This window comes from Capra hircus, chromosome 6 (assembly GCF_001704415.2).
Source record: "Capra hircus breed San Clemente chromosome 6, ASM170441v1, whole genome shotgun sequence".
Classification (NCBI taxonomy): Eukaryota; Metazoa; Chordata; class Mammalia; order Artiodactyla; family Bovidae; genus Capra; species Capra hircus.
The window spans coordinates 12650802-12676423 of NC_030813.1; the positions used below are offsets into that span (position 1 = coordinate 12650802).

Consider the following 25622-nt stretch of genomic DNA (forward strand, 5'->3'; position numbering starts at 1 on the left):
TTAATATGCAAGGAAAGGCATTTATTAAACTAGTCAATCTTAGTAAACAGAACTTTCAAAAGCAAATGTTCTTGCCTCTCTTTTCAAGGTATCTTGAAGACAAAAATATGAACAATAAGGAGGCCACAGGTATACTCTGGTTAGTTAACAAGCTATCTGACGCAGTTCTATGTGTTATTTTAAAACAATGGTCAGTTCTTCTGTGTGGAATTCAACCCTTTTTGCTGGTCTGTTTGTGTGGAGAGAGTCCATGGCGGATAAAGCATGACCTTTTTAAAAAAGGTCACTTCCCCTGTAAGCTAGCCATCAGCTAAAGCTACTGGACAAAGCTGTTATTTTCACTCATCTCTTGTTACCTCTTGATCTGGATACATAATATTGATTTACTCACCCTGAATGAATAGGGCTGGAAGAAAGAGCCACGTTGTCCAAGTTTTCAGTGCCCCAGCTTAGACGATAAGAATTCCTTTCTGCCTCCTTGGCTAGAGTTGTCACCTGAACACAAAGAACACTGGATTTAATAAGTAAGACTTTCTTCAATTAAATTAAAATATAATGAACTTCAATAATTTGGAGTCACAGAAAGTGGTATTACATGGAAAAACATTCATTTAAAAATATGATATGAGACTAAGGCATTTAAAATACATTCCGATTTAACTTACATTATTGATGTAGGGTTACACTTGTGTAGTTGTCTTTGAAAAACATAGGTTTCATCTACTTCCTTCCAGAAAACAGTCAAACTGATAAAATCATATCTAAAATTGAGTTCATAACAAATTCTACACCTTTTCTCATAGAAAACAATTTTAAATATTGAGAGACATATTTTAACCTGTACCTTTTATCTTATACTTTAAAATGCATCCAACCTTACATTTTCCTTTCATAGAGATTTCACAAAGAAACTGAGTTTTATATATAATCTTCACAGAAGAATCCAGTATAGCTGAAGACACAAGTAGTATATTATTTTAGGAAAACTCTGCTCATTGAGAAATGTAGCAAACATTCTCTATGCTTTTGAAAAACTTGTAAATCTCTTATCCTAGGCTTATCGTCCGAATTAAGACAGTTTTGTTTGTGTTTTTTTTAGGTTAAAAATCTTCCAGATATTTCCAACATCAGATAATGTTGAAAAGGCCTCCAGAAAACAGAAACGCAAAGGCAAAAAGTCACATACCTGGTGACTGGGGATCACAACTGTGTCGTCGATCATGGCACTGTCCCTCAGGTACGAGGCATGGCTCAGCGTGTGAGACCTGTCGGAACTGAAGGATCGAAGGCTGGTAGGTTGGCAGGAGGTCATGGTGATATACCAACAGCAGTAGTAGGGTTGGGAGGATGGAATGACGAGCCGAGCAGGAGAGTGAAAAAAGCGTGCTATTAGCTAACGGTGCAACTTCCAGGGGGACATAAATCGCAACTGTGGGAGAAGGAAACCCGGGTCTCTGTGTTGCCACACCTCTCTGTCCAGCAACTAAACTAACACATCTTTGGACTGGTTCCTACCACTCAATGGCCAGGGCACAAGGGAATCCAGAAGATAAAATTTGATCCTCCTAATCTGATTCATTTTCTTCCCAGAAATGTTAAACCGGCAACTGTAGCTTACTGCTAGTATAAGAAATTCACACAGAAAGTAATCCCAGGATAGACTGCTTAAATCTGCGTTAAATGTAAATCTCCCTGCAGCTAGGAAAAATATTAGTAGAGTAGAAGACAGCCCTCGGGGAGAGGTTTCAGTTTCACTCATTTTCCTTTCTCTCCACACCTCTTTCCCCTCCTCTCCAGCTGTGAATGGCTGAATGTTGGGGCACACCCCTGGAAGCTACAGAGAGAGATGAATGGTGGCCAGATGCACGCTTCCTGTGGAAGCAGTGCTTCTCCGGTTTGTCTCTGGTGTTTCCAATAAAGGTATTTCAAAGGACAGCGCTGTTCCCGGTGCGTGTCCTGTGTGTGGTGAGTGAAGCACCACAGAATGCTGGCTGCTGTGGCAATGAGATGCGAGAGCACGAGAAACCGTTTCTAAGACCGACCCTCAACACACGCGCGCACACACAGCTGCCAGCGTGGAAATGAATTGCCAGCCGACACTGACTGAAACTGAGGTTTGGCTTCACAATGGGATTTAGGCCTTGGTAAGCAATGCTTTACAGTTTTGGTAAATCTGAATTTCGAAGTTCTGAATTACATACTCATATGTAATGGGTGAAACTCAATATGTGCATAGAGGCAATTTCCTTACTTCCTAGTCAATTTGTCTAATCAAATGACAAACACGTTGGTGTCTTAAATAAACTGTTTTATACACATTAGCCCAAGAATTAAAGATCTGTATTCAAAATACTAGCCCAAAGCCCACAAGGGAAAATAAAGAGATAGGCAAACTTTCACCTTATTTATAGAAGCAAGATTTCATTTACTTTTAGCCAGTAGGTATTTGGCCAGTGAAGCGCTGTAGAATTATGGACTAAACATCAAGTTAGCAGATCTATTAGTAGAAACTATTTTCTTTTGCAAATATACCTAAGTTTGTAAGCCACATATTGTCATCTTTGAGAGGCGTCAATATCTCCATCTATCTTTGAGGAAATCATCACTTGGTAGATAATTTATAGCAATTTGGGGCCTTCTCCTGTTTTGCTGTAGGATCTATGCCCCCAAAGTAAATGCTGAATATTAGAGGGTAAGTGACATGAATCAAAAAAGTCAAATTATCTGATCCTATGTTTTTATACCTATATAAGTCTCTGTGTTTATAATACAATTAAATCTAAATAGAATTTGTCAATACACTATTTTATGTTCTACAGGCTCTTGGGGAAGATAGAGGCTCCTGACACGGCCGTGGCAGGAGGAGCCTGGATGCCAAGCAAACTCTCCACAGGGGTTTTAGTTCTGGCACCTGGAAGCAGCTTATATTATAGTTATTTTTACAGCTATGCAGCTAGATTTTGATGGTACACTTCATAAATAGGTTACTGTGACTAACCTTGGCCTGACTTTGAAATTGAGGACAGGAAAGGGATTAAACTATTGGGAACAGGGGTCTTTAATCTCACCAAAAGCTTGTCTCAACTGGTGGACTGAGTATTTTTTTTTGCTGCTTTAAACTACAAAGATAGCTAAAGATTCACTTGTATGTGTTTTGTACCAGGCAGCACTAGGTCAACAGCTCTTAAATTCTCTTCTCCTTTATTTTGTTTTGAATTGAACCAAGAAGGGAAAAAATAGTAGAGAGGTCAACCTCTTGGAATGATATGTTGTCTATGGGCTCATCCATCTTCCCCCATCAAGATCTACTGGGTTTAGATGTATTAATTACATAGTCTCTATCCTCGGCTTTGAAATTCATAGATTCAGAGGTGACTTGATACACTTAAAAGCGCTAGATTTATATTAATGAACAGTACAGAAGGACCAAGAGGCACTGGAGTACAGGAATAAAAAAGCCTGCTCATAACAGCAAGGAGAGACTCCTTCACTATGTAGACTTTACCCTTAAATGCAGCCGTGCAATAGCAGAAACACAGGTCTCAAAGGGAAAATGGATATTTAGCTTGGATGGGAAAAAACTGAATGGATTAAAAAAAAAGATGCCTCAGTTAAGACCCAGTGACGTGGCTGCCACCACTGTAAAAGTATAAACTTGTCGAGAGGGCAGCCAGGTCTCAACTGCCGCTCTCAGGGAGGCCCCATAACCGAGTGGAGGTGTGTCTGCTTTAGGAACGAGGTATTTAAGGGCTCCTCTGGGTGTGAATGGAAAGAGGTATTAATGAGGTTTTTAAGAGTTCCTTGGAACGCGAATTTAAAGCCACATCCTGCAGTAAGTGTGTCAGTAATAAAGGTGGATTACTGATATCCATCGACCTAATACCTGGGTCTACCTTTCAATTGGTTTTGAACCAAGAGGAGAAAAGGGATGTTGGTGCTATTTTTTGTCTTTCCTAGAGCCCAAACACCAAAGAAACACAGAGGGAGAAGACAGGAAAGAAACAGACAAAATGATCACAAAAAGGAGATTAGGGTAGGGAGAAAATGATATTAGGATCTACAGAGAGTGAGGGAAGTTAGAGAGACAGAATGAAGAGAATGAGCAAGTTATAACCATATGTCTGAATATCTCTACCCTCTGATTTTATTTTAGCTCTCTCTGTTTACTGCCTTCTAAAATGCTAATTGGTATTTAATCAATGTTTACAGTTCTAATTGCTCTTTTTTCTATGATATCAAAGAGTCTACTTAAATGAAATTAATGAAGTTAGAATATTCCAAGAGTAAGGAAATTCTTCTCTCTAAAGGACTAATGACTATAATTCAAGTCTCTGGATCAGAAACTGTCTACTCTGGTTTAAAACACTGCAAGTAAATTCAAATATTTTGCAACAGAATTGCCACTTTTAAAAAATTAGGTCAGAGGTGGTGCTGTTCAGTTAAATTTGCAATAACATATCTATAGAAGTGTAAATTTTTACTTGCTGTTCAGCTAAGGGATGAGCCAAAAGTTTTTTTATAATCTTAAATTTAAACTTTTTCACCATGATACAGCTGCTTTATGGACACATATTAGGTAGTATCAAAGTTTGTAATTTCACTGAAAAGTATAATAATTACTATCTTAGTAAGCTGCAAGATTTATCAGAAATTCAATTAATGGTGTTTTCAAAGCTGTTATAACAAGTGAATATCCCCAAATTCAATGTGTTTGCTTTAATACATGGGGAAGCTTTTGCGGTTCACTGTTATTTAGTTCTGCACTGACTCTGAATAGCACTTTTTAATTTGTAAGCAATAACAAAATAAAATAGAAACAAAATCCAACTAATCAGATCTTGGTTGTGTTCCTATTCAATGTAATCAAAGTTTAGCTATTTTTATTCCTCTGCATCCATATACATTTTAGGCACCAGAGTAATTTTCTCTATCATCTCCAACTATGAATAGGCTAATTACATTTCTTTTGGAGAAGGAAATGGCAACCCACTCCACTGTTCTTGCCTCGAGAATCCCATGGACAGAAGCGCCTGGTGGGCAACAGTGCATGGGGTCACGAAGAGTCGGACATGACTGAGTGACTTAACACACACACTTTTCTTTTGGGGAAGCCATGCTAATGTTTGATCAACCACAAGGTGGAGCTGTGACAGTTAAAATAAAGTCGGGTGGGGGCATGTCACAGACTTTCATCCTAGTAAAATATCCCCCCTTCTCTAGCTCAAATATTAATAGATACTCAATTTAATACATAAAAATCCTAATTTGAGAATAAATCCATAATTCTAGAATATAAGCAATCCTTGCCAAAACACATATGCATGCGTGTACGCGCGCACACACACACACACAATACACATACTGAGCAGTGAGCAGGGAAACGTGGGTGTATCCAGGAAGGTCATGTTTTCATGATATGCAATTAATACCTACCTGGGCATGGTACTATTGAAAGCACACCAAACAAGGAAATGAGAAGGAGAAAATGATTACCGAAAAAGATAACATATTCAATTGGCTAAGCAAAACTAAAAAAAAAAAAAAAAAAAAGCGACCATGAAAATGAAACGCTGACTATAATGCCAGCTCGGAAAGGATGAATGCATCTGGTGTTTTACAAATGCAAGCGTGGCCCCAGACAACTGATCGTGTCTTCCTTGTTTCATATCCCCTGTCTTTACAAGCTGAGAAGTATTCAGTTTAGGTAGACTCCTCAAACCACTGATACTAGTCTTATAGAAAGCATTGTTTTAAATCTTTCTCCGCACTAAGTATTTCAAAGTAGGCAAAAGGATCAGGTTAAGCACTTATTCCTAACAAGAGAAATCAAGCTGAAAAAAAAGAAGGATTTTTAGATAACAGTAATATGAGTATTCACAGATTATTGTGAATTTTTGCAAGGCCATAAATATTTTATTGCAATTTAAAGTCTTCCAAGAATCTCAGATTGTAAGGCTCAAATCAATCAGTGTATCAAAATTCAGAATCTAGAACACGGACCCCTCACAAGCTCCCCTACCCTCACTCTCCGAGCAGCTCCCCCTATATCCTGATCCCAAGGACCCTCTCCATCTAAGTCACTGAAGCCAACGAGCCAATTGGGTCTTCTTCCTCTTCCTCATGCACCCCATAAAATCTGTCACCACATCTGGTCAGTTTTGCCTCACTGATATGTTCTCCAATTTTTCATTTCTAAAATTTTCTCCAGGATTGCTACCACCCAGGTTAAAAGTTCAAGTCTTGTCCTAGCTACTCCAGCAAACACTGCAGCAGGAGCTTCTCAGCTGGTCACTACCGCCAGAGGGGGGTGGCCCTTTGACAAAGCCGCTGAAATTCACCCTCTGTCTCACTGTCAGAGAGATCCATCCAAAATGCAGACGAGGCCTCCCCTGCTCCACACTTGCACTCCAGCCGCACTACACTACTGTTTCTCTCACACACCACAAGCCTTTGCTCACCTCCCTAAAGCTTCAAATGCCCTCCCTGCCTCTCCTCACCACTATTACTCATCACTCTTTCTCGATCTAGGCTCATCCGCTCCAGGAAGCCTGAGCCTCAGGGATCCAGGTACACTGTGGTGCCACTGGCCTCATCTTTCTCTCACACCATTAGACTGTGAATTTAGCAATCATATCTTAGTCATCTTTGTACCTCCAGCACATACCACAAAGCCAGTCCAGAAAGGCACTTATATGCACATTGAATTTAAAAAAAAAGAAGATAGGAGGGAGACCTTAGTACTCAAGGAAAAAACCCAAGGTAGGCTTGTTTTTGCTAATTATCCCTTTAAAATTGACTAGGCTTTAAGGTATTTATTTCTTACACTCCACATTTGCTGGATATAGCCAAAAATAGAGCCAATATTAAAATTATAAACCTGAGATTATTGATTGGCAAAAGATATTACATTATATGAACAATCACACAATCTAAATTGGCAGTCATACTTTTGATGAGGCACCATGGGATGTTCTTAGTCAGTTTGTCTCAAAAAATAATAAACACCTGATGTGCTAGTTAGTAATAACCCCCAAAATTGATTGTATATTTCAGAATAAAATGTAAACCTCCTTGGATCTGGTGATAAAACCTGGTCTCCTTCAGATTTTGCTCAGATTGCTCTTGGTATCCAGCCTCTTGGGGGATTCTATTCCAATTCTTTTTCATAAAACAGTCAGTTCCAGGCAATGTTTCCTTCTCAATTTGTTATTTGTAAATCCTTCTTCACAATATAGTTTGGTTCACAGAAATGATTCTACTAACAAAAACCCCAAGGGGGTTTGGGAGTACCTGTAACTGCCACTGAGTACAGACTGCCCATAAGGCAAAACCATCCTTTTAACTGGCCTCGAGAAAAAGTTGTAGATGATTAAAAGTATCATACTTTAATGGTTCAGAGCTCTTTATTTGTCATGACTCTGCTTCTTACAAAGTTAAACTTTCACTGAACAACTTAATCTCTCTAGGCCTTAGTTTCCTTTAAAATGGACACAAAGTTGTTAGAGAATGCCATAAGATAATACTTTAACTGCTGAGAGGATAGGATACCTCTGAAGTGTCAATGATCGTGTCTACTTTTTTTTTATTACTATCATCGCAAAGGGAGTGCTTTCTGCGAATACCTGTCGGAGCGTCCCCCCTCCAAGCTGTATCGCAGGTAATTCATCCCGTCCAGGAACTGACTGCTGGGGAGGGAGTCATCACCCAGTTCCTTTAGGTCCTCAGGTCTAAGGTACTCTCCTCCATCACCCGTCATTGTGTCATCACCTTGAAACAGAGAGAGATGGAGACTTACTTGTTGAATGTAATATCAACTACAAAATATGATTATAATTGTGAAAAAATCAGCATAATAGCATTGACATCACTTGAAATACTGCATACTGGAAAAAACGGAACACATGCAATTAAAAAGTGCTGAATCTCAGGGAAACAATATTTGACCCATTTTCCTATTACTTAACAAGAAGAAATAATTACCTGAATTGGAATTCTTTTAATATCAGTCAACCTTCTTTACTCATTTGTTATCATAATAGCTGATTCATAGCTTTATATTCAACTTAATAATTAGTACAGCATGTACAACTTAGCTTCTGAATGTGGTTTCCAAAATTTTATACACAGTAGCCAGCATTAACAGTCTTCACGTAATCAACAATATGCTAAGAAATATCTACTGCTCTAAAACAAAGAAGAAGTGTACTAAATGGAGTTAATATGGCTTATGGTTTATATACAGATATTACCAAAATAATGCACGTTAGGAAAAGAACACTTCAATGAAGTGGGCAGATTGTGACATTTTAATAAACAACCAGGGATTTAATTTTTAAAACATTACAGAGCTTAGAAAGGAAGCCATCCCAAAGGTGAAGTACCAGGGAAAAAGTGAGCTAAGCAACGAAGCAGTGGCAGAAAGAGATGACTAAGTGTTGTAGCTGTCATTTGGAAGCACAGATGGCGAGAGTACATTCCCTGCCCATGAACTGGAATAGAACGCTTTCAAAAATACAGATTTCAGGAAATTCAGTAAATGATACCTCATTTACACAAATGCTCTCTAAAGCTTTAATGTGCCAGAATGGGGGAATAATTTAGCTCAGAGAAACTATTTTTGAAGATCTCTGAAGGGCACTAATCACACAAAGCCTGAAAACCTATGTCAGAGTAAACTGGAAGGAATGTACTTCATTCTTTTAAGTTAAATATCATTTTAATTTCTTCTGTTTAAAATAACTATTTCAAATCAGCACCAACTTATTTATAAAGACACAGCATCAAAGAACCATAAGAAGCATGTCTTCAGCATTTCATCACTTCCCTGTATACACGAGCCGAAGAGCCCATAATCAAAAGATTTATTAGCTTTCTAAATTACTTAAAGCCAAAGACAGCTTGAACAAAAGATCTTCCAGTGAACAGAGATGCAATCTATTCACCACTGGAGGTTTTTCTCAGAATCATTACACTTAATATTTGGCAGTTACAAGTCTCATCATTAAAATTACTTTTTATTTTTCCTCAGTGAAAGAATTATATTTTTATTTAGTTTTAGTTGAGTGAGGCTACACAGAATAGTAATTAAAAGTTGAGTCTTTAAAATCAGATAGACCTGGTTTAAAATTCTAATTCTGCTACTTACTGGCCAGTTAATCTTCCCATGAGAGTGATACTATTAATCTATCTCACATGCTGGGGATCTGAATTAAATAATACATAAGGACATATTATAGAGTTCTAGGATATAATATTACTAGGTATTATTTTTGTTAACACAAAATGGTTAAAGTGTTGACATTGAAATATAAGCTAAACTTCATTTATACAAAATAATTTTGAAAATATATAAATAAAAATATAATTGCACTGCTTAAATAGTTCATAAATATAACTCTAATGAAAACATGAGTAAATTTTTAAAATTAATTTTGTTAAACTGGTTCCCCCTCAACTCTTATATATAATCTCTTCTTTAAAGTGTTCCCTCACAAAACCAGATGCAGCAACAGCAGTTGCTGCTGCTGCGAAGTCGCTTCAGTCATGTCCGACTCTGTGCGATCCCACAGGCGGCAGCCCACCAGGCTTCCCCGTCCCTGGGATTCTCCAGGCAAGAACACTGGAGTGGGTTGCCATTTCCTTCTCCAATGCATGAAAGTGAAACGTGAAAGTGAAGTCGCTCAGTCGTGTCCGACCCTTAGCGACGCCATGGACTGTAGCCCACCAGGCTCCTCCGCCCATGGGATTTTCCAGGCAAGAGCACTGGAGTGGGTTGTGTGATGGGCAGAGATGAGTGTATTTCAAGTGAGAGGCTGGTGTGTGAGAGGTCATGGAGGGAAGCAAAAACAGTACGAATATAAGAGTAACATGCATTGCTTACTGAGAGAATACTAAGTGGAATGACTTAGCGTTAGTCAGTGTTCATGTTGGTGAGCAATGGGAAGAATCTACGAAGAAAGTCTGTCTCTGAATACAGCAACGAGATCAGGAAGCTTGGACATTTTATTACAGGACTTGTGGGACTTTCCGCTTTCTCCCTCCTGTATAACTGGTAAGTCTTTACACAGGAGTATTTTTATGAGTCAAATAAGTTGGGATTCCCCCTTGGTTTATTTCTGGGAGACAAGAAGTTCTAAGATCAATTCTAAGACTTGGCTTATTGAAACACAAGTATTGTCTGGATATAAGCCTAAATTATTTCAGAAAAGAAAATGCAAGTTTTGTTAACCTTTGAGAAAACTAAGCCTTATTTATGAGAAAGTAGAGGGAATGGCTGAATTCACGGTGACATACAAAACAAGCTGTACTTCATGGATCCCTTGAGCAAAAGGCCTACAGAACTATTTAAAACCCAAAGTGCTTGAATGTACTCTCTCGTTCTTGCTCTATCCCCCACTCTACTACCCCAACCTTCCTCTAAGCTCCAGCAATCAAATAGTTGAGCTTTGCCTTCTAGCATCAAATTCCTAATTTCACCCAGACTGAGGCATCCTACCCATCCCCAGAGTCAATGGGCTTTTGCATTTCATCTTGCTTCTCATAATTTGCCAGCTCTCACCAGTCTCTTAGCAACCAAGATGGTTACAGAGAACAAAGACAAGTCACAATGAGCTTCAATTTCTTCTTAAAATCACTCACAAGTGAAAGCATTAGCCGCTCAGTCAGGTCCAACTCTTTGCGACCCCATGGACTGCAGCCCACCAGGTTCCTCTGTCCATGGAATTATCCAGACAATAATACTGGAGTGGGTTGCCATTCCCTTCTCCAGGGGATTTTCCCAACCCAGGCATCAAACCTGGGTCTCCTTGCATTGCAGGCAAACTCCTTACCACCTGAACCACCAAGAGAGCCCCCAAATTACTCAAAATTCCTTAATAAAGTAGGGCTTACACTTCAGGTTCTCTGTCTTATTCCTCCCCTTCTTCTTCCCCTCTTGTCATCCCTAAGTGGACAGAAGGTTTACATGGTGAAGGAAAGAGAAGAGAATGTCACTCAGCTGGACTCACTCCCCGTCTTGAGAAGCAAGGCCCAGTGTCAGCAGTTTCACCTTGTAGAAGATGCAAATGACCTTAGCCTTCCCCTCCTGTGCATATAGTTATATTAAAAGAAAGAAAGCAACTGGAAGAGGACACTTTTAATCAAATATATCAAACTGAGTGACTGTGGTGATACGTCAATGCACAACTGAAAGAGCCCTTATTTCACTGAGTTCATGAGAGAGTGGATGTCCTTTACCTTCATCCACATTTCTGCATTTTGATAGTTTTATTACAATGCTATCTACATTAAAAAAATTGCGTGCTAGGCTCTGTATTACCAAATGTGAAGTTCAAGGGTTCAGAGACCCCTACGGTGGCCTTTTGTCTATCCTGATGCCCGATTATGTTTCAGAGTCGCTCCGTCGCGTCCAACTCGACTCTTTGCGACCCCATGTTCTGTAGCCCGCCTGGCTCCTCTAGCCATGGAATTCTCCAGGCAAGAATACTGGAGTGGAGGTCCTACAATATAGCACTTGGAACTCTGCTCGACATTATGTGGCAGTCTGGATGGGAGGGGAGTTTGGGAAAGAATGTACATGTATACGTATGGCTGGTGGGCTTCCCTGATAGCTCAGTTGGTAAAGGATCTGCCTGCAATGCTGGAGACCTGGGTTCAATCCCTAGGTGGAGAAGATTCCCTGGAGAAGAGATAGGCTACCCACTCCAGTATTCTGGCCTGGAGAATTCCATGGACTCTTTATCCATGGTGTTGCAAAGAGTCAGACACGACTGAGCAACTTTGACTTTCACTTTCACGTACGGCTAAGTCCCTTTGCTGCCCACCTGAAACTATTACAACATTGCTAACTGGCTATACTCCAATATAAAATAAAAAATTTAAATAAAATAATAAAAAAGAGAATACTTGAGTGGGTTATGATTCCCTTCTCCAGGGAATCTTCCTGACCCAGGGATCAAACCCAAGGCTCCTGCATTGCAGACAGACTCTTCACCGTCTGAGCCGCCAGGGAACACTTACGTCTCAGAGAGAAATGGTCAGAGACGCAGAATCCCAACACGCTGGTGTCAGCGGCCAGATGCTAACCCAATATTGGAATTATCTGGAAAGGTGCGTACTTAGGTACTATTCTCTCCATAAAACTCCTCTCCCAGGACATGTGTGTATAAACCATGCTATTTGATAGTGTCTGCAGTGCGGGATGGAAAGCAGAAATGTCTATAGACATTAATGAAAAATAAGTCTGGGAAAAACATGATACAGATAATGCTTTAAATGTTATTATAGTGTCCAAAAAAATAAGACAACCATATTCTTGCCTTTCAACGTGGTAAGGAAGATGACTTCTACAGTCCAAGGAGAGCCTATCCTGGCCTTTAAACCCTCATCTTTCATCTTCCTGAACTCCTGTCTGCTAGATCCTTTATTCGACCTCTGCTTCTCTGCCAGCCCTGTCTTTCCTCAGAAACGTCCATGTTTCTGCCCTCTTTGGAATACAGTAATCTCTTCCTCCAACGCTTAGGCCTTCTTTATTTCATACTCTGAGTCCTTTTCCTTTCACAAAGAGAGGCTTTCTGTTTTCACAAATTAATCAGGGGCCAAGAGGTGACTTCTTTGCAAAACTACCCTCCTTAATTTCTCTGACCGTAAATCCTCCCTGGTCTTCCTCCTTACATCTTTGAGTCTTTCTTTCCAGTCTCCACTCTCCTTAAATGTTGATACTTCCCTTCCATACTTTCTTCTTATTTGATACATAATCATGTGTTTTTAACACATCAAAGATCTCCTACATTTTGCTTACACACTTTCTGCATCCATCCCAAACCTCTCTCACAAACTCAATGTGCACATTCAAATGTTTCCTGGGCTGCACCCCCGTGAACTTGCTATAAGCGTCTCGGGTTCAGCATGGTGACCCCCGACTCATCTTCTTCCCCACCTTCCTCTTCATCCATCTGCTTCTCTCTGCAAATTCCCTACGTGAACACACAGTACAACTACTTCCCTACGTGAGCCAAGGCGGGGAAAAGGGATATAGGACTACTTTCAAATAAGATTCTGAATTTAAATACTTAACCCTTATTTGTTCAAGTACAGTTCTACAGGCTTGGAAAGAGTTCATGACAGAGTGGTTATACCCTAGAATTCTTTGTCTTATCAACTTTCTTATTTGTTGTAAAATAAGTAAAAAGCAAATTACTCAAAAAGAATTTTTTTTGCATCATAACAAACCTTAAGTGAACTTCCTTTCTGTTTCTTATATTTGAACAACCCCTTCCCTGACATTACATATTTACTTACTTAACAGAATTCTACTTACTTCACAGAATTCTGACTTCCAGATTTTAGGAGTTAACTTGTTTTTCATTGTATTCTCCAATTATTCCAAACAACTTCATGAAAACCCTTTCCTACTAATTGTATAGCATTCATGTATTGCTTGCTTTCAAAGTTTCCTGTTTTAATATCCAGAAACTAAAGAGTCCTCAGGGCCTGAGCCACCGTCAGTCTCTAGAGGGCACAGATCACAAGAGTATGGGAACAGATACCTACGCACAGTGGGAAGGGCCCAGGATTCTTCCTCCTGACAACTCTTCACAATGCCAGGAAGAAGGAGAGTCTCTGAAATGTTCCTGAGGTCTCTCCCTCTTAAGACTACTTAGCACTTCTGCAGTTAAGTGTGTAAAGAACTGAAATCTGGGGGAGGTGCCGTCCTAGGGTCAAGTGTCCACAGTGGAAGTGGGTCAAAGGAAAAGACAGGTGTGCCTCTGTATTCATCCCAACACTCAGCCACTCTGGAGTTCTCTTGATTATTAGGACACATCATCCCAGAGACCTAGTGGAGAAGTTTGTACAAACCTCCCGCTCACAAATCCCTGAGTATAAGGGACACATGGGTCACATTTCCACAGCTAATTTAGTTACACAGGTGTTATAATCCCAGAGCCCCATCATGTAATTTACGGCTGGGGAGCTGAGTCAGCAAAGATAGGAAGCAGCTCACAATCCTATGAAGATGTAAAGGATTACATTGACAGCTTGGTTTTAGTCTGCACAGCAGAATATTCTTAGACGGAATTCCCATTTCTCTGCCATCTGACTTATTTTACATCCTGACTGAGCTAGTAGCAGCTTTCCAAGTGGGTTTAGATTCCACATCTACCACTTAGTAGCTCTGTGTCACTGAACAAACTACTGAATATGTTTAAGCCTTAGTCTCCTCACCCTTACGTGAGTCTTTCTCACCTGAAAATAAAATGCGGGGAAATCCACAGTTGATCTCATACGGGTGCTTTGGGGATGGGATAACGCTCCGAGCACTGTGATGCTTACTGCTTTCTTCTCCCTCAGATGCCTGCTTTCCACAGCGAAACCCGCATGTCTTAACGCGTCAGCCACACTGAATGGCTAGATCCACTCTGTGTCCCCCTCTGTACTTTCCTATCTCAGGACCTTCCGTCCTGTTCCTTTTCACGCCCTAAAACCTGCGCCACCCTCCTATTCGTCTCTCAGCAAGTCCATGAGACTGTGCTGGGTCCTGCTCGTGATGTTCCCAGGCACATACGAAAAGCGGATGACATAGTGCCTTCAGCCGTGCTTCATGAATTTATACACTGCATCTCCATATATGTTCATCTTTGATTCTGCCTCAGTACCAGTCATAGCGCTTACACACAGTAACATAACTTTCACCATCTGTAGACTGGATTCATGAATGGAAAATTCTGATTTCACTATAGCAAGTTAGCCTGCTAGGACATCTATACTTGGCTTGAATACTCTTCTGACTATTGATACACAGACTATTATTAAAATAGTAGAGTTGTAAAGAAAACAGGGATTAGCTAATACTGTCCAAACACATGCAGCTGTACTTCGCCCGTATAAATGATGGTAGGTTCCAAGAAAACATTTGAAACTCACAAAAAATTAAAGGATCGCCAATGTCAACTAGTCAAACTCTTTTATACTAATTGTACTAAAACGTTACTTCACAATACTTAGCTATAGTCTACACGAGAAAATTATTCGACTTGAATTTCTTAGTAGGGAAAAATGCTCCCTGGTGGCGCTAGAGGTGAAGAATCTGCCTGCAATGCAAGAGACACAGGAGACTCAGGTTTGATTCCTGGGTCGGGAGGATCCCCTGGAGAAGGGAATGGCAACCCACTCCAGCATTCTTGCCTGGAGAATTTCATGGACAGAGGAGCCTGGTGGGACGCAGTCCACGGGGTCGCAAAGAGTCGGACACGACTGAAGCAGCTTGGCACACAGGAAGCGACAGGAGGCTCCCTCTTCCACCATGAAAGCTATTCGTGATCATTCACCAACACTCCTTCAGGGTTCTTATCACTAATAGCGTTAAAACAGTTTTAGCAAAAGTATGTAAGATGCTATACCTAGATCTTATGTTATGCAATGCGTAGGTTCAAGAGGTTGTTTCATACAAATGAAATTTCTGAAACCTCAGTAAATACTTTGGAAGCATTAGCCACTGGAATTCTTTATCAAGTATTTTAGAAATAAGGAACTATTTTTAAATTAAATAATCACTACCTAATTTATCTCATTTATAAATTTAGATTTTCATGTAATAGGTTTCCTTAAAGTGGTACCACATGTATTTTGGAGTCTTCTTGATAGAAAGGATATTTTATATTATTCATTTTTCCCTATGTGCCAAAGTCTCCCCTAAATTTTTAAAGATTACTTTATTTCTAGGTAATTAAAAAAATTAGATTATAATTACTAACCTAATATATTTTTAACTACATCTGAAACATATCTTTATCCAAGAATGGTATGACTACATATTCAAGCAGTCTAATGAAGTTAATATGTTCATGCTAATTCAATGTCAACTTGCCAAAAATTAATTTTTCTCTAAATTTGTATTCTAAGAAGAAATATCAGTTTCTAAAAATATTTCTATAGTGTCATTAGATAGTGTAATTAGTTAATAGGTCTCAATAATAGCTTCAAATCATTAGTATTATAGTATAAGCAATTCATGGCATTAAACTTCCAAATTAATACAATCCACACACTCAAATGCACATGTAAACAATTCCACTCATATTACACGTGCTATATAAAACAAAAACAAAAACAGATGAGTATTAGGCACCCAGATGTAAATATTAAGCAAGTTGCTTCTAGCCAGTTAAGAAAAATTAAAAGCAAAGACAGGCTTTCACTCCAACAATTTCCTCGAAAGGTACCTGAATCACTAAGGACTTCCCCATCAATAAAGTGGTCACCAAACTGTTTAAAAGCTGTTCAACATGTAAGTGAAGATAAGAAAGATGATCACACAAAGCAAAATATAGTGTGCAAATACGAATGCAGAAAATTGGCAAGTATTAGGATGGAAGACAGAATCATCATAATAAATACCTGGAACCATTATTTTTGGCAACATCTTTTAATTTGACCCAACATTTGTTTGTTCTTATTGTAAGTTCTTACAAAAGTTGAGACAGCTCAATGTCTGTCACTGATAGGTGAATTAATGAATTGGTTTCCAGCGAGGGCATCTCAATGGAAAGTTTGGCCTTATGATTTTATCTTGAAGAACCTAAAGAAATATCTTTAATATTTCTCCATAAAAGCAATTAGCATGGGGCCTACTACTAGGGCCAGTATGGCAACAGTTTTTCAAACATATACACTTGCTACGTGCATACATATGTACACATATTTTTCCAACATGTATGCCTGACCAATAGCTGTGCTACTGAAACTTGGTTATTCACTTTATTCATTCACAAATTTTTCTTTTTTTTTTTTTGTTCAAGAAAAGTCAACTACTCTGGTGAAGTACAGTAGTGGAAACCTGCTGGCTGGACCTCAAGCATAATGCCTCTTACCTACCCCAGAGAGTCCCTAGCGCTCCTCACAGAGCTTCTCAGAACTTTGAAATCCACTGGCTCAGACAATTTTTATCAACTTTTAAACTATAGCAGGCACATTTTCTGACTTAAAGAATCAAATCTCAGGTTTAATTTCTATGCTATTCTTAACCTTCTCTAAGGCTATTTTCCTCTGGATTTAAAGTAGATTCTGTGTGATTGAACCAATCAGAAAGCAGAAATTTCTCAATGTACCCTCGATAAAACATGCTTTAAGTTCTTTTGCTTTCAGGCATTTTAATAAAGAACATATTTCAGCACAGTTAAACCATACTAACAACAACTGTATTATCAGGTAGACATTTTAACAGATGGTCAATTTCCAGTTGCTTTCCCTTTTCCCAGTCCTGTTATTTAGTCATTAAAGATAACACCAGTTGAAAATACATTAACAGAGTCCTCCCTCCCCCAAAACTGAAAAAGTAAATGTACTGAAACAAAGGTGAAAAAGTGACTTTAAGCGCTAAGATGTTGTCATCTACACCCACTGTACTAGCTTCGTCCCTGAAAAAAAAAGATGATTTCCTTCATGTAAGATTGTGACAGATTTCATAGGAGATTGAATAAAAGTCTTACCTTCTTCATCAGAAACATCAAGAACCTCAGTCATGGTCTCAGGAACATTTAGCTTGTGTTTTTCAGTGATAGTCTGGAAAGACAAAAATCATTAATGTTCAACTTACAGGATTAGAAGAATCCTAGAGGAGAACACAGTCAGTAGCACCAGCAAGTGATCAGGCCCTGAGCACGCCGTCTCCTCCACATGGACATTCTGGAAACTTACTCTCTTACTCTCCTTTACGGAAGTTCCTTTGTTCTTTCTGAAGATAAATGACCATTTATTCCAGTGAAGTTGTTAAGAGAAAGTTCATTATTTTGAGTTCCCATTTGCAAAACACATTCTTTAGCAATGGCATTAGAAGCCATGTGGAGGAAGCAGATTCGTGTTTTCGGGGCTTCCCTAAAATGGACTGTTATGTCTCTAGACAATCTTTAAAAAGAAGCAGTGAACACAGGCAATCTATTACAAACAAAACCATTGGTTAGAAGTTGTAAGCAATGTGACAGGCTTGGGCAGAAAATGTGATGCATCTGTTCTGGACCAGAAGATCAACAGTGGATGGCCAACCATCCTTGCAGACTTTCACTGGGCTACAATTCTGGCTTGCTACTTAGCCGCCTTCCACAGTAGCACCCCAGAGCTGCCAAATTCTCTGCCTTCCAGCCCTGACGTACCAGGTAGGGTTACGAGATCACGCTCTGGAGTCTGGCTGCCTAAGTTCAGATTCTAACTTCATCACTCATCAGCTATGAGGCCTTAGCAAAGCCTCTATTTTTCCATGACTTAATTCCCTCATTTATAAAATGGGAATAATAATACTACTTCCTAAAACTGTTATGAAGATTAGATGAAACAATATATAGAAGAGCTCTCCGAACAGAGTTTAGAATATAATAGTATTCAATAAATATTAGCTAGCATAACTTACCATAATTTGATATTAAATTAGTCTTAAAAACAAAGGTCCTCTGAACTTTTTAGTCATTCGGGCACTCAAGAAACATTTTGAGTGCCTATTCCATGATAGGCACTGTTGAGACACCAGGGATACCAAGGTGATTAAAAACTAAAGATAAAAAGTCAAATCCCAAAACTTTAAATATCACTTAGAGATGGCTCAGTCTCTTTTTTCTGTATCCCTGTCTCTTGTTTCTGTATTAAAAGTGTATTAAGTACATCAATTGGCATAGCCATGAGAACGTTCAAATACTAATCTCTCAGAATAAAGAGTATAATCTTCAACTAAAGACACCAAAATACAGTCAATAGGTTGTCAAGGTTTTTAAACTTTGCTGCATAAATATTCCAGACTTGTTTGTCTTTAGTATCCCATTACCAGCTCGTTTCTTTCCAAAAGCAGTCAAGAACTTCAAATATATTTATAGGGAAATTCAGTTGATTAATTTGAAAATATATTTATATGTGTGCTGTGCTTAATCTCTTAGTGATGTCTGACTCTTTGCGACCAAGGACTATAGCCCACCAGACTCCTCTGTCTATGGAATTCTCCAGGCAAGAACACTGGTGTGGGTTGCTATGACCTCCTCTAGGGGATCTTCCCAATCCAGGGATCGAACCCAGGTCTCTGGCATTGCAGGTAGATTCTTTACCGTCTGAGCCACCAGGGAAGGCCAATATACAGGTATAATTTCTTTGTAGTAAGAGGGACTGATTAAATTATAACATGATACTGAACAACCTTTCAGTGGCTTCCCATTTTCTTCAGAAAAAACTTAATACAGTTGATCCCTAAATAATTCAGATTTGAACTGCATGGGTCCACTTACATAAGGCTATTTTCCAAAAGTAAATACTATGTTACTACATGATCCGAGGTTGGCTAAATCCACGGATGCAGGACGGGGCATGGCTGACTTTAAGTTTCACTTGGATGAACTGCCTAGGTTGTCAGGGAGTCAGATGAACTGGCTTCGACAATGCCTGGTGATGCAGCCAGAGGCAGGGAGACCACATCGCTCCCCCAACCCTGCGTCCATGTTGGCAGGGAAGGCACACTGAAGACTCGAGTAGTAAGCTCAGCTTTCCAGAATGTTGCTTCTGATGTTCAAATAGTTCCATAATGTCTTGAAAACAAAGTCAACACTGTAGGAACGACAAAAGCACCTATCCAAAATTATGGAGACTAACAGGGGGTAAATAAGTATTTGACGAATGAACAAATTTTAAAAATACACCGTTTAGTTATAACATTAATTTATGAATTGAACACAAAAAGATGATAATCTAAGTTCTATATCAATGGTTCTCAACTCTAGCTGCGTATTATAATTATTAGAGAAGTTTAAAACATATTATTGCTTGGGTCTCAACACAGTCAATTAAATCTGTATCGTTCAAGAGAGGAACCAATTACAGGTGTTTAAAAAATGTTCTTCTGGTGGGTCTATTGTGCAACTCAATTTGCAACCTGTTACCCTTTTCTGTATTAAGAAACTGCATAGATTACAGAAAAATGACTTTTTTTTTTTGCATTTTATATATAGGATAGAGATAATGAGATCCTATTAAATTATGACTGCTGGGGAAACTTTAAAAATAAGTCTAAGTGTAAATTAAATGATTTAAAAAGTTAAGGGATATTTGCTGTATTAAACTACACTAGAAAGTCAGTTTTTGCAGAAACGTTCTAGAGTAATTGTCCTTCACTGGAAATAGTTCCACAAGAGGATGCGTCTCAACTTAAAAACTGATAGAAATATACTTTAAATAGGTAACTTATATTGCCCAACATTATCAGTTTCTGTTTCAGATGCTGATAATGTGACTGTATTTTCTTTGAACTCGTGACAGCGGAACTAGCTTTGCATTAGTTTGGTTATTGCATGCTATTAAAATTACTATCAGCAAATATATGTGGCAACAGAAAAAGTAACACACTGATCATATTAGTCATGGATATTTTTTGGTAGATGTTAAAAATGCCTTCTATTTACAGAGCAGTAAATATAGGACGCATTTTTACATGACATAGTGTCTGACCTTTAAAAAATCATCAGTAAATATTTGTTAAATGGATAATAAGCCTTGTACTCATGACTAATGATGAAAGAAATGAAAAAAAAAAAACAAAAAAAAAAAAAACCCCATCCCTTTAAATGAACTGTCCTTTGAAAACTTGATTAGCCAAACATAAATATAGTTTTGGGCAACTCCATCTGAATAGTCCACAGAAAACAAGGATATAATTAAATGATCATAGGCATCTTCTTCTGCTATAGAATCTCAGATTCTATGGTCAAGACTAGAAACAGCTTTAAAATTAAAATGAGTAGTGCACAAAGCGTAAGTTTAATAGGATGCAGTTAAATCATATATTGTGGCAAAACAAGTATGTGATACCCGGCAGACTTAACTTACATCATAATGCAGAAAATAAAACATGAGTCCTTAACATGTTATTTTTATAAATGGGGGATAATGCCTGGTTTGTTTCATGCGAAAGAAAAAGTGTGCTTTACTGCCCTCCATATGGTCCCCCGGCCAACCATTCCCTTAGTATCACATACTCTGCAAGTCACAGCATTCGGGGCGACCCTAGCTAGCATACCGCCTTCCAGCGGCCACAGTCTCCCATCAGTACTATAGGTCCAACCTTCATACCAACTGTACATGTTAACATAATTGCTGTATATAATTTAAGGACTATGTAAGTAATACTTTTCTATTAAAGGCTGGAAAGTCTCAATGAAGGTGAATTACCAAAAATAACTGCTACTCATATGTGGTTGAGACAATTATAGCACATTGGGAAAAAATATGTCAAAAGTTTAAAAAGGTTCTGCATTCAGAACCTTTTGCAGAAGGTTCTGAATCCAAGTGTTCTGAGTGTGTGACTCAGTGTTCTGAGTCAAAAGTTTAAAAAGTTCTGTACACAGACTATCTCTTTAAGATAACATTTTTGTTTATTTATTACTTTTATTATTTTTTATTCATTTTTACTTTAGGTTATTCAGTATGTATGCCCTACATATCAATGATCATATGCAAACAAAACACAACACTTTAAAACTGTGCAAATAACTGATGATTGCTGATCAATCATCTGAGCCACTGCTCCCTGGTGGCTCAGATGGCAAAGAATCTGCCTGCAATTCAGGAGACCCAGGTTTGATTCCTGGATCGAAGATCCCCTGGAGAAGGGCATGGCAACCCACTCTAGTGTTTTTGCCTGAAGAATCCCATGGACAGAGGAGCCTGGCAAGTTACAGTCCATAGGGTTGCACAGAGTTGGACAGGATTGAAGTGACTTAGCACGCAAGATCAATAACAAAAGGATGAGTCATATCTCACAGTTCTTCCAAAGTGCATTAGGAGATTGAGCTTGTTGGCTTCTGTGGCCAGAAATGTGTCCCTCCCACTTTGATGTCCATTCCGGCAAACAGACAATAATTGTAATCCCTGGAGAATGCTCAACTGTCTCATATTCCCTGCTGCGTCTTACGAAGCTAGAAAAGCAAAGGTTAAGGAAACAAACTGCAATCCCAAAATGTCTCACAAATTTCTGAAGCAATGACTTTTCCTTTACAAACTGCTACCTCACTCTCCTCTCCACACAATGACTTTATTCACACTCTGGGGTAAAGAACTCTGGAAGGAGGAATAGCTAAGGAGACTTTCTCTGATGGCAAAGAGCTCACATGGCTGTTCAAATGGCACATTGTACTAAGCGAATGATGTGAGGTTTGTATGTTAGGTGTGTGGCTGTAGCTCAGCTAATACATTCAAATGGTAATAATATTAAATTTAATTTGGTTTATTTTACATATTATTAAATTGCTTCATGCTATTTGCCTACCACCAGTGAGTAGTTCCAAATAATTTTTAGTGAATCTATAGACTTTAGAAAATGATACTGAATATGATCCTTCCATGAGAATCAATAAAGGGTACTATTTATGTAAGTTTTTAAAAGTTGAAAATTCCTATTAAACTACTTTTAGCAAAGCCAAGGTCAATTATATCAGAAAGATTAAGAATACGGATTTTGTAATCTGACAACCTAAATTTGAATCCTAGATCTACCCTCAATGTTTGGCATATTTGTAACTTACTAAATAATAGTCATAGCTTTAAATATCATCATTATGTGGAAAAAGAAAGAATGAAAATCTCTTCTGAAAAAGAGTATAAAGTTGGAAGACCTACATCACAGAAGGAATGTTTGTATTTTCAGTCCTTAGACCCAAATTCCATCTCATAAAACAATAAAACTCATAATTCTAAGAATCCAATTCTAAGAGAAGCAGAAAATAAAGATAGGACAGTAGCAAAGCATGTAACCGGTAAAACTACCCATTTAGAGAAAGGGGGTACTCGTGTGGTTAACGTGGGCGATGATTTCTTATTTTGCATACTGAAAGCAGTTACAATCTAAAACATTTATTACATTTTATATTTATTTGCTGGCTTTTCACATAGAAATTTGATTGCTAAGTACGGTGGTTTTTATTGGAGCAATGCTTAGCGAGGCAGCGTAAAGAATAATAGACACAAGAAAAAAAGCTCACAGAGGAGCTTTGAGGAGTTTTCACATCCCCCTAGAGCTACATGTGGAGATATGACCTATGTCTGATTTGTGACAAGGTATCTGAGAACTTGTGTGGCAATGGAATTTAAAAGCAATTGCTCCTCTTTTAAAATATAGCTCTGAATGGTTAAAGTATCACTCTAAGTAATATTTATGAGCCTGAGATCTCTTTGAAACATGTAAATTTTATAGTTCTGGTGATATTAAAGATTTTCTTTCAAAACTTAAAATCTCACTTTCCACTCCCCCTACACTGTAAGTTATTGGTCGGGAGGAATAATGTTTTTATCACTGATGACTTTTCAGCACCCAGCACGGAATCCAACCCACCTTTTATATCCAATAAACACTAAATGAAAGAAAAGCAGGTCACGATAGCAAAAAGAGGCCATCTAGTGGCCATTTGATAAAAATGCATATACATGACTCCTAGAAAGAAGAGGTTATAAAGTTGAGAGATGACTAGCACAAATGTTTAGCCAATCTTGCCACCTAAAGTTCCACTTATCTGTGATGTGCACACTGTTTCAAAGGTTCCAAATAAAGACATACGTAAAGGTCCCTAATGTGAAGATTCTCCTGGTATAAGAAACCATACAGTAAGAAAAAGCCATTACGATCCATTCATATACAGTGACTCGGGACAGCGCTAGATGGTGGCAAGACTTGTTTTTCTCCTATATAATTTATGAATGCTATGCTTTAAATCTTTAAAAATATTGTCGTATACTGGCCAAATATTTTGCTTGGGGAAACAAGCAGTGCCATTTTCTTATCTAGATTCAGTCTGTGTCTTGCAGTTCATTAATACATCATCCTTCCACTCTACTTAAAACTTCACGTCAAACTGCTTCAAGGTCTGTCAGCAGGGACTTGCTGCCAGCCTGAAGAACAAAATTCTCTTCTTCTTCTTCCCATCTATCAAAAGAAGCAAGAGTTCTAAAACTATATGCATCACTCCTAGCTTGGAGCATGTATTAGAACCTCATTCAGAATTTTTTACTTGTTGATTCATGATCTCATTGGATCTCATCTCATCTCTAAGGAACAGCTAGTGATCTGCTGTCACTCTACTTTTCTACTTTAGGAATAGAAATTATAGAGCTGTTGTTCTCGCTCAAAGAGGAAAGTTAATAAAGAAAAGCAAAGAGCACTGTTAGCTGTGAGTCTCCCTCTCAGGAGGCCTCCTTTAAGCTCTGCTCCAACTGAATAGCACAAGAGCATTAGGAACAATTGCATCACGGTCTTCACTATTCCAGAGTTTCTCTGGCAAAGGCCAGTGATGATCACTGGCCTAAAGAATCAGCACTTGTATTCCATATAGTGAAAAAAAAATTAAATATACACTCTGTCAAGATGCAGACACGGTTTCTCTCCTAAGCACACTCAATTTTCTTTTTGAATAAAAAATAATACTCAGAAATAGGAAGAAAATCAGGATGAACTGTTCTCACTGCGAATGCATCTGAGCTAGTCCTGAGCTAAGAAGGGGTCAAGGTCTTCCCAGCGTCTGGAGTGACCTTCAGGCTGAGATGAAAAGTGGAGTGTCCTACCACTTTGCCAGCAGTGCGTGTCACACCCAACCCCAGCAACAGGGCAGAAGAGCCAGAGAAAAAGAAGTGAGTCACAGAAAAAGGGCTAAGTGGTATAAAATTGCATTCACACATTTTATATGGATTTACGTTGACAAAAGGAAGCTGAAATCCCTGTATGAGCTGTGCAAATGCGTTTACATCTGCATACTTCAAGGTACACAGGCTCTTTACAATATGTTCACCCAAAGTCTCTACAACCTGTTCACACAAAGAAGTTCAAACACTCAAAACATTTTGTAAATGAAAATGCCTGTGGCTTACAAACCACAACAACGGAGCCAAAGTCGATGGGTTCCTTTTACTTACCGTGGTGGTAGTGGTGACCTCCTCCGTTACAACCTTCAGGGTGTCCACCACGGAGATGTAGCCCAGACGCTTAGCAATCGCCAAGGCAGTGTTGCCATTCTGAAGAGCGAGCGAAAGAGAGAGAAAGGGAAGTGAGAGCGGAGTGGAGGGATGGCGGGGTGAGCCAATGAGCTCACCCGCGGCTCCACATGAGCCAGCATTTTCTTCCAAAACAAGGCACAGCTTAGGAAAATCACTAGTTTTTACCATTACATCTGAATCTTCTTTGTAACTTCTTCAAACTATAGCCCAGGTCACCATGGTAACACAACAAGCTGCATCTGCCCGCTCTAATAAGAAGCACTCGATTGCTTTAACCCTGAGGTTGTCAAGGAAGCGCTCCGAATTCTGTACTGTGCTTAGGAGAGTCACCTTTGAATCCAGGAGGAGGCCTCCGAAGAACAAGAATCAAGTACACTCAGCCCTCATCAGAAGGCAGGCCATCTGCAGCAGGTAAGATGTTACCACAGGGAACGCGGCAGCATATTTAGCTACAGCTGTGCAGAAGTTCTCCGTGCAGCGCAAGAACACTAGCAAGCAACTGAGGCCCCAGGCCAGGCCACTGGGGATCTCGGTTGGTTTAATTGCACCGCTTAGTTTACATTTCAATGGCTCCACATCCCAAAGAGCTCAGTCGGAGCCAGCGGCCTCAGAAAGCGTAC

At 39.0% G+C, this 25622-nt stretch overlaps 1 protein-coding gene across 4 annotated transcripts in view; it reads right to left on the bottom strand.

The window, feature by feature from the left end:
• ANK2 (ankyrin 2) overlaps nt 1–25622 on the bottom strand; it is a 574309-nt gene that overhangs the window by 62737 nt on the left and 485950 nt on the right. For all 4 annotated transcript variants that reach the window (XM_018049206.1, XM_018049205.1, XM_018049207.1 and 1 more), the window contains 5 exons: nt 24922–25020; nt 17487–17559; nt 7623–7767; nt 1187–1289; nt 392–495 (listed from right to left, as the gene is read on the bottom strand). In XM_018049206.1, the coding sequence (XP_017904695.1) occupies nt 392–495; nt 1187–1289; nt 7623–7767; nt 17487–17559; nt 24922–25020 (524 nt within the window). The remainder of the gene's footprint in view (nt 1–391; nt 496–1186; nt 1290–7622; nt 7768–17486; nt 17560–24921; nt 25021–25622) is intronic.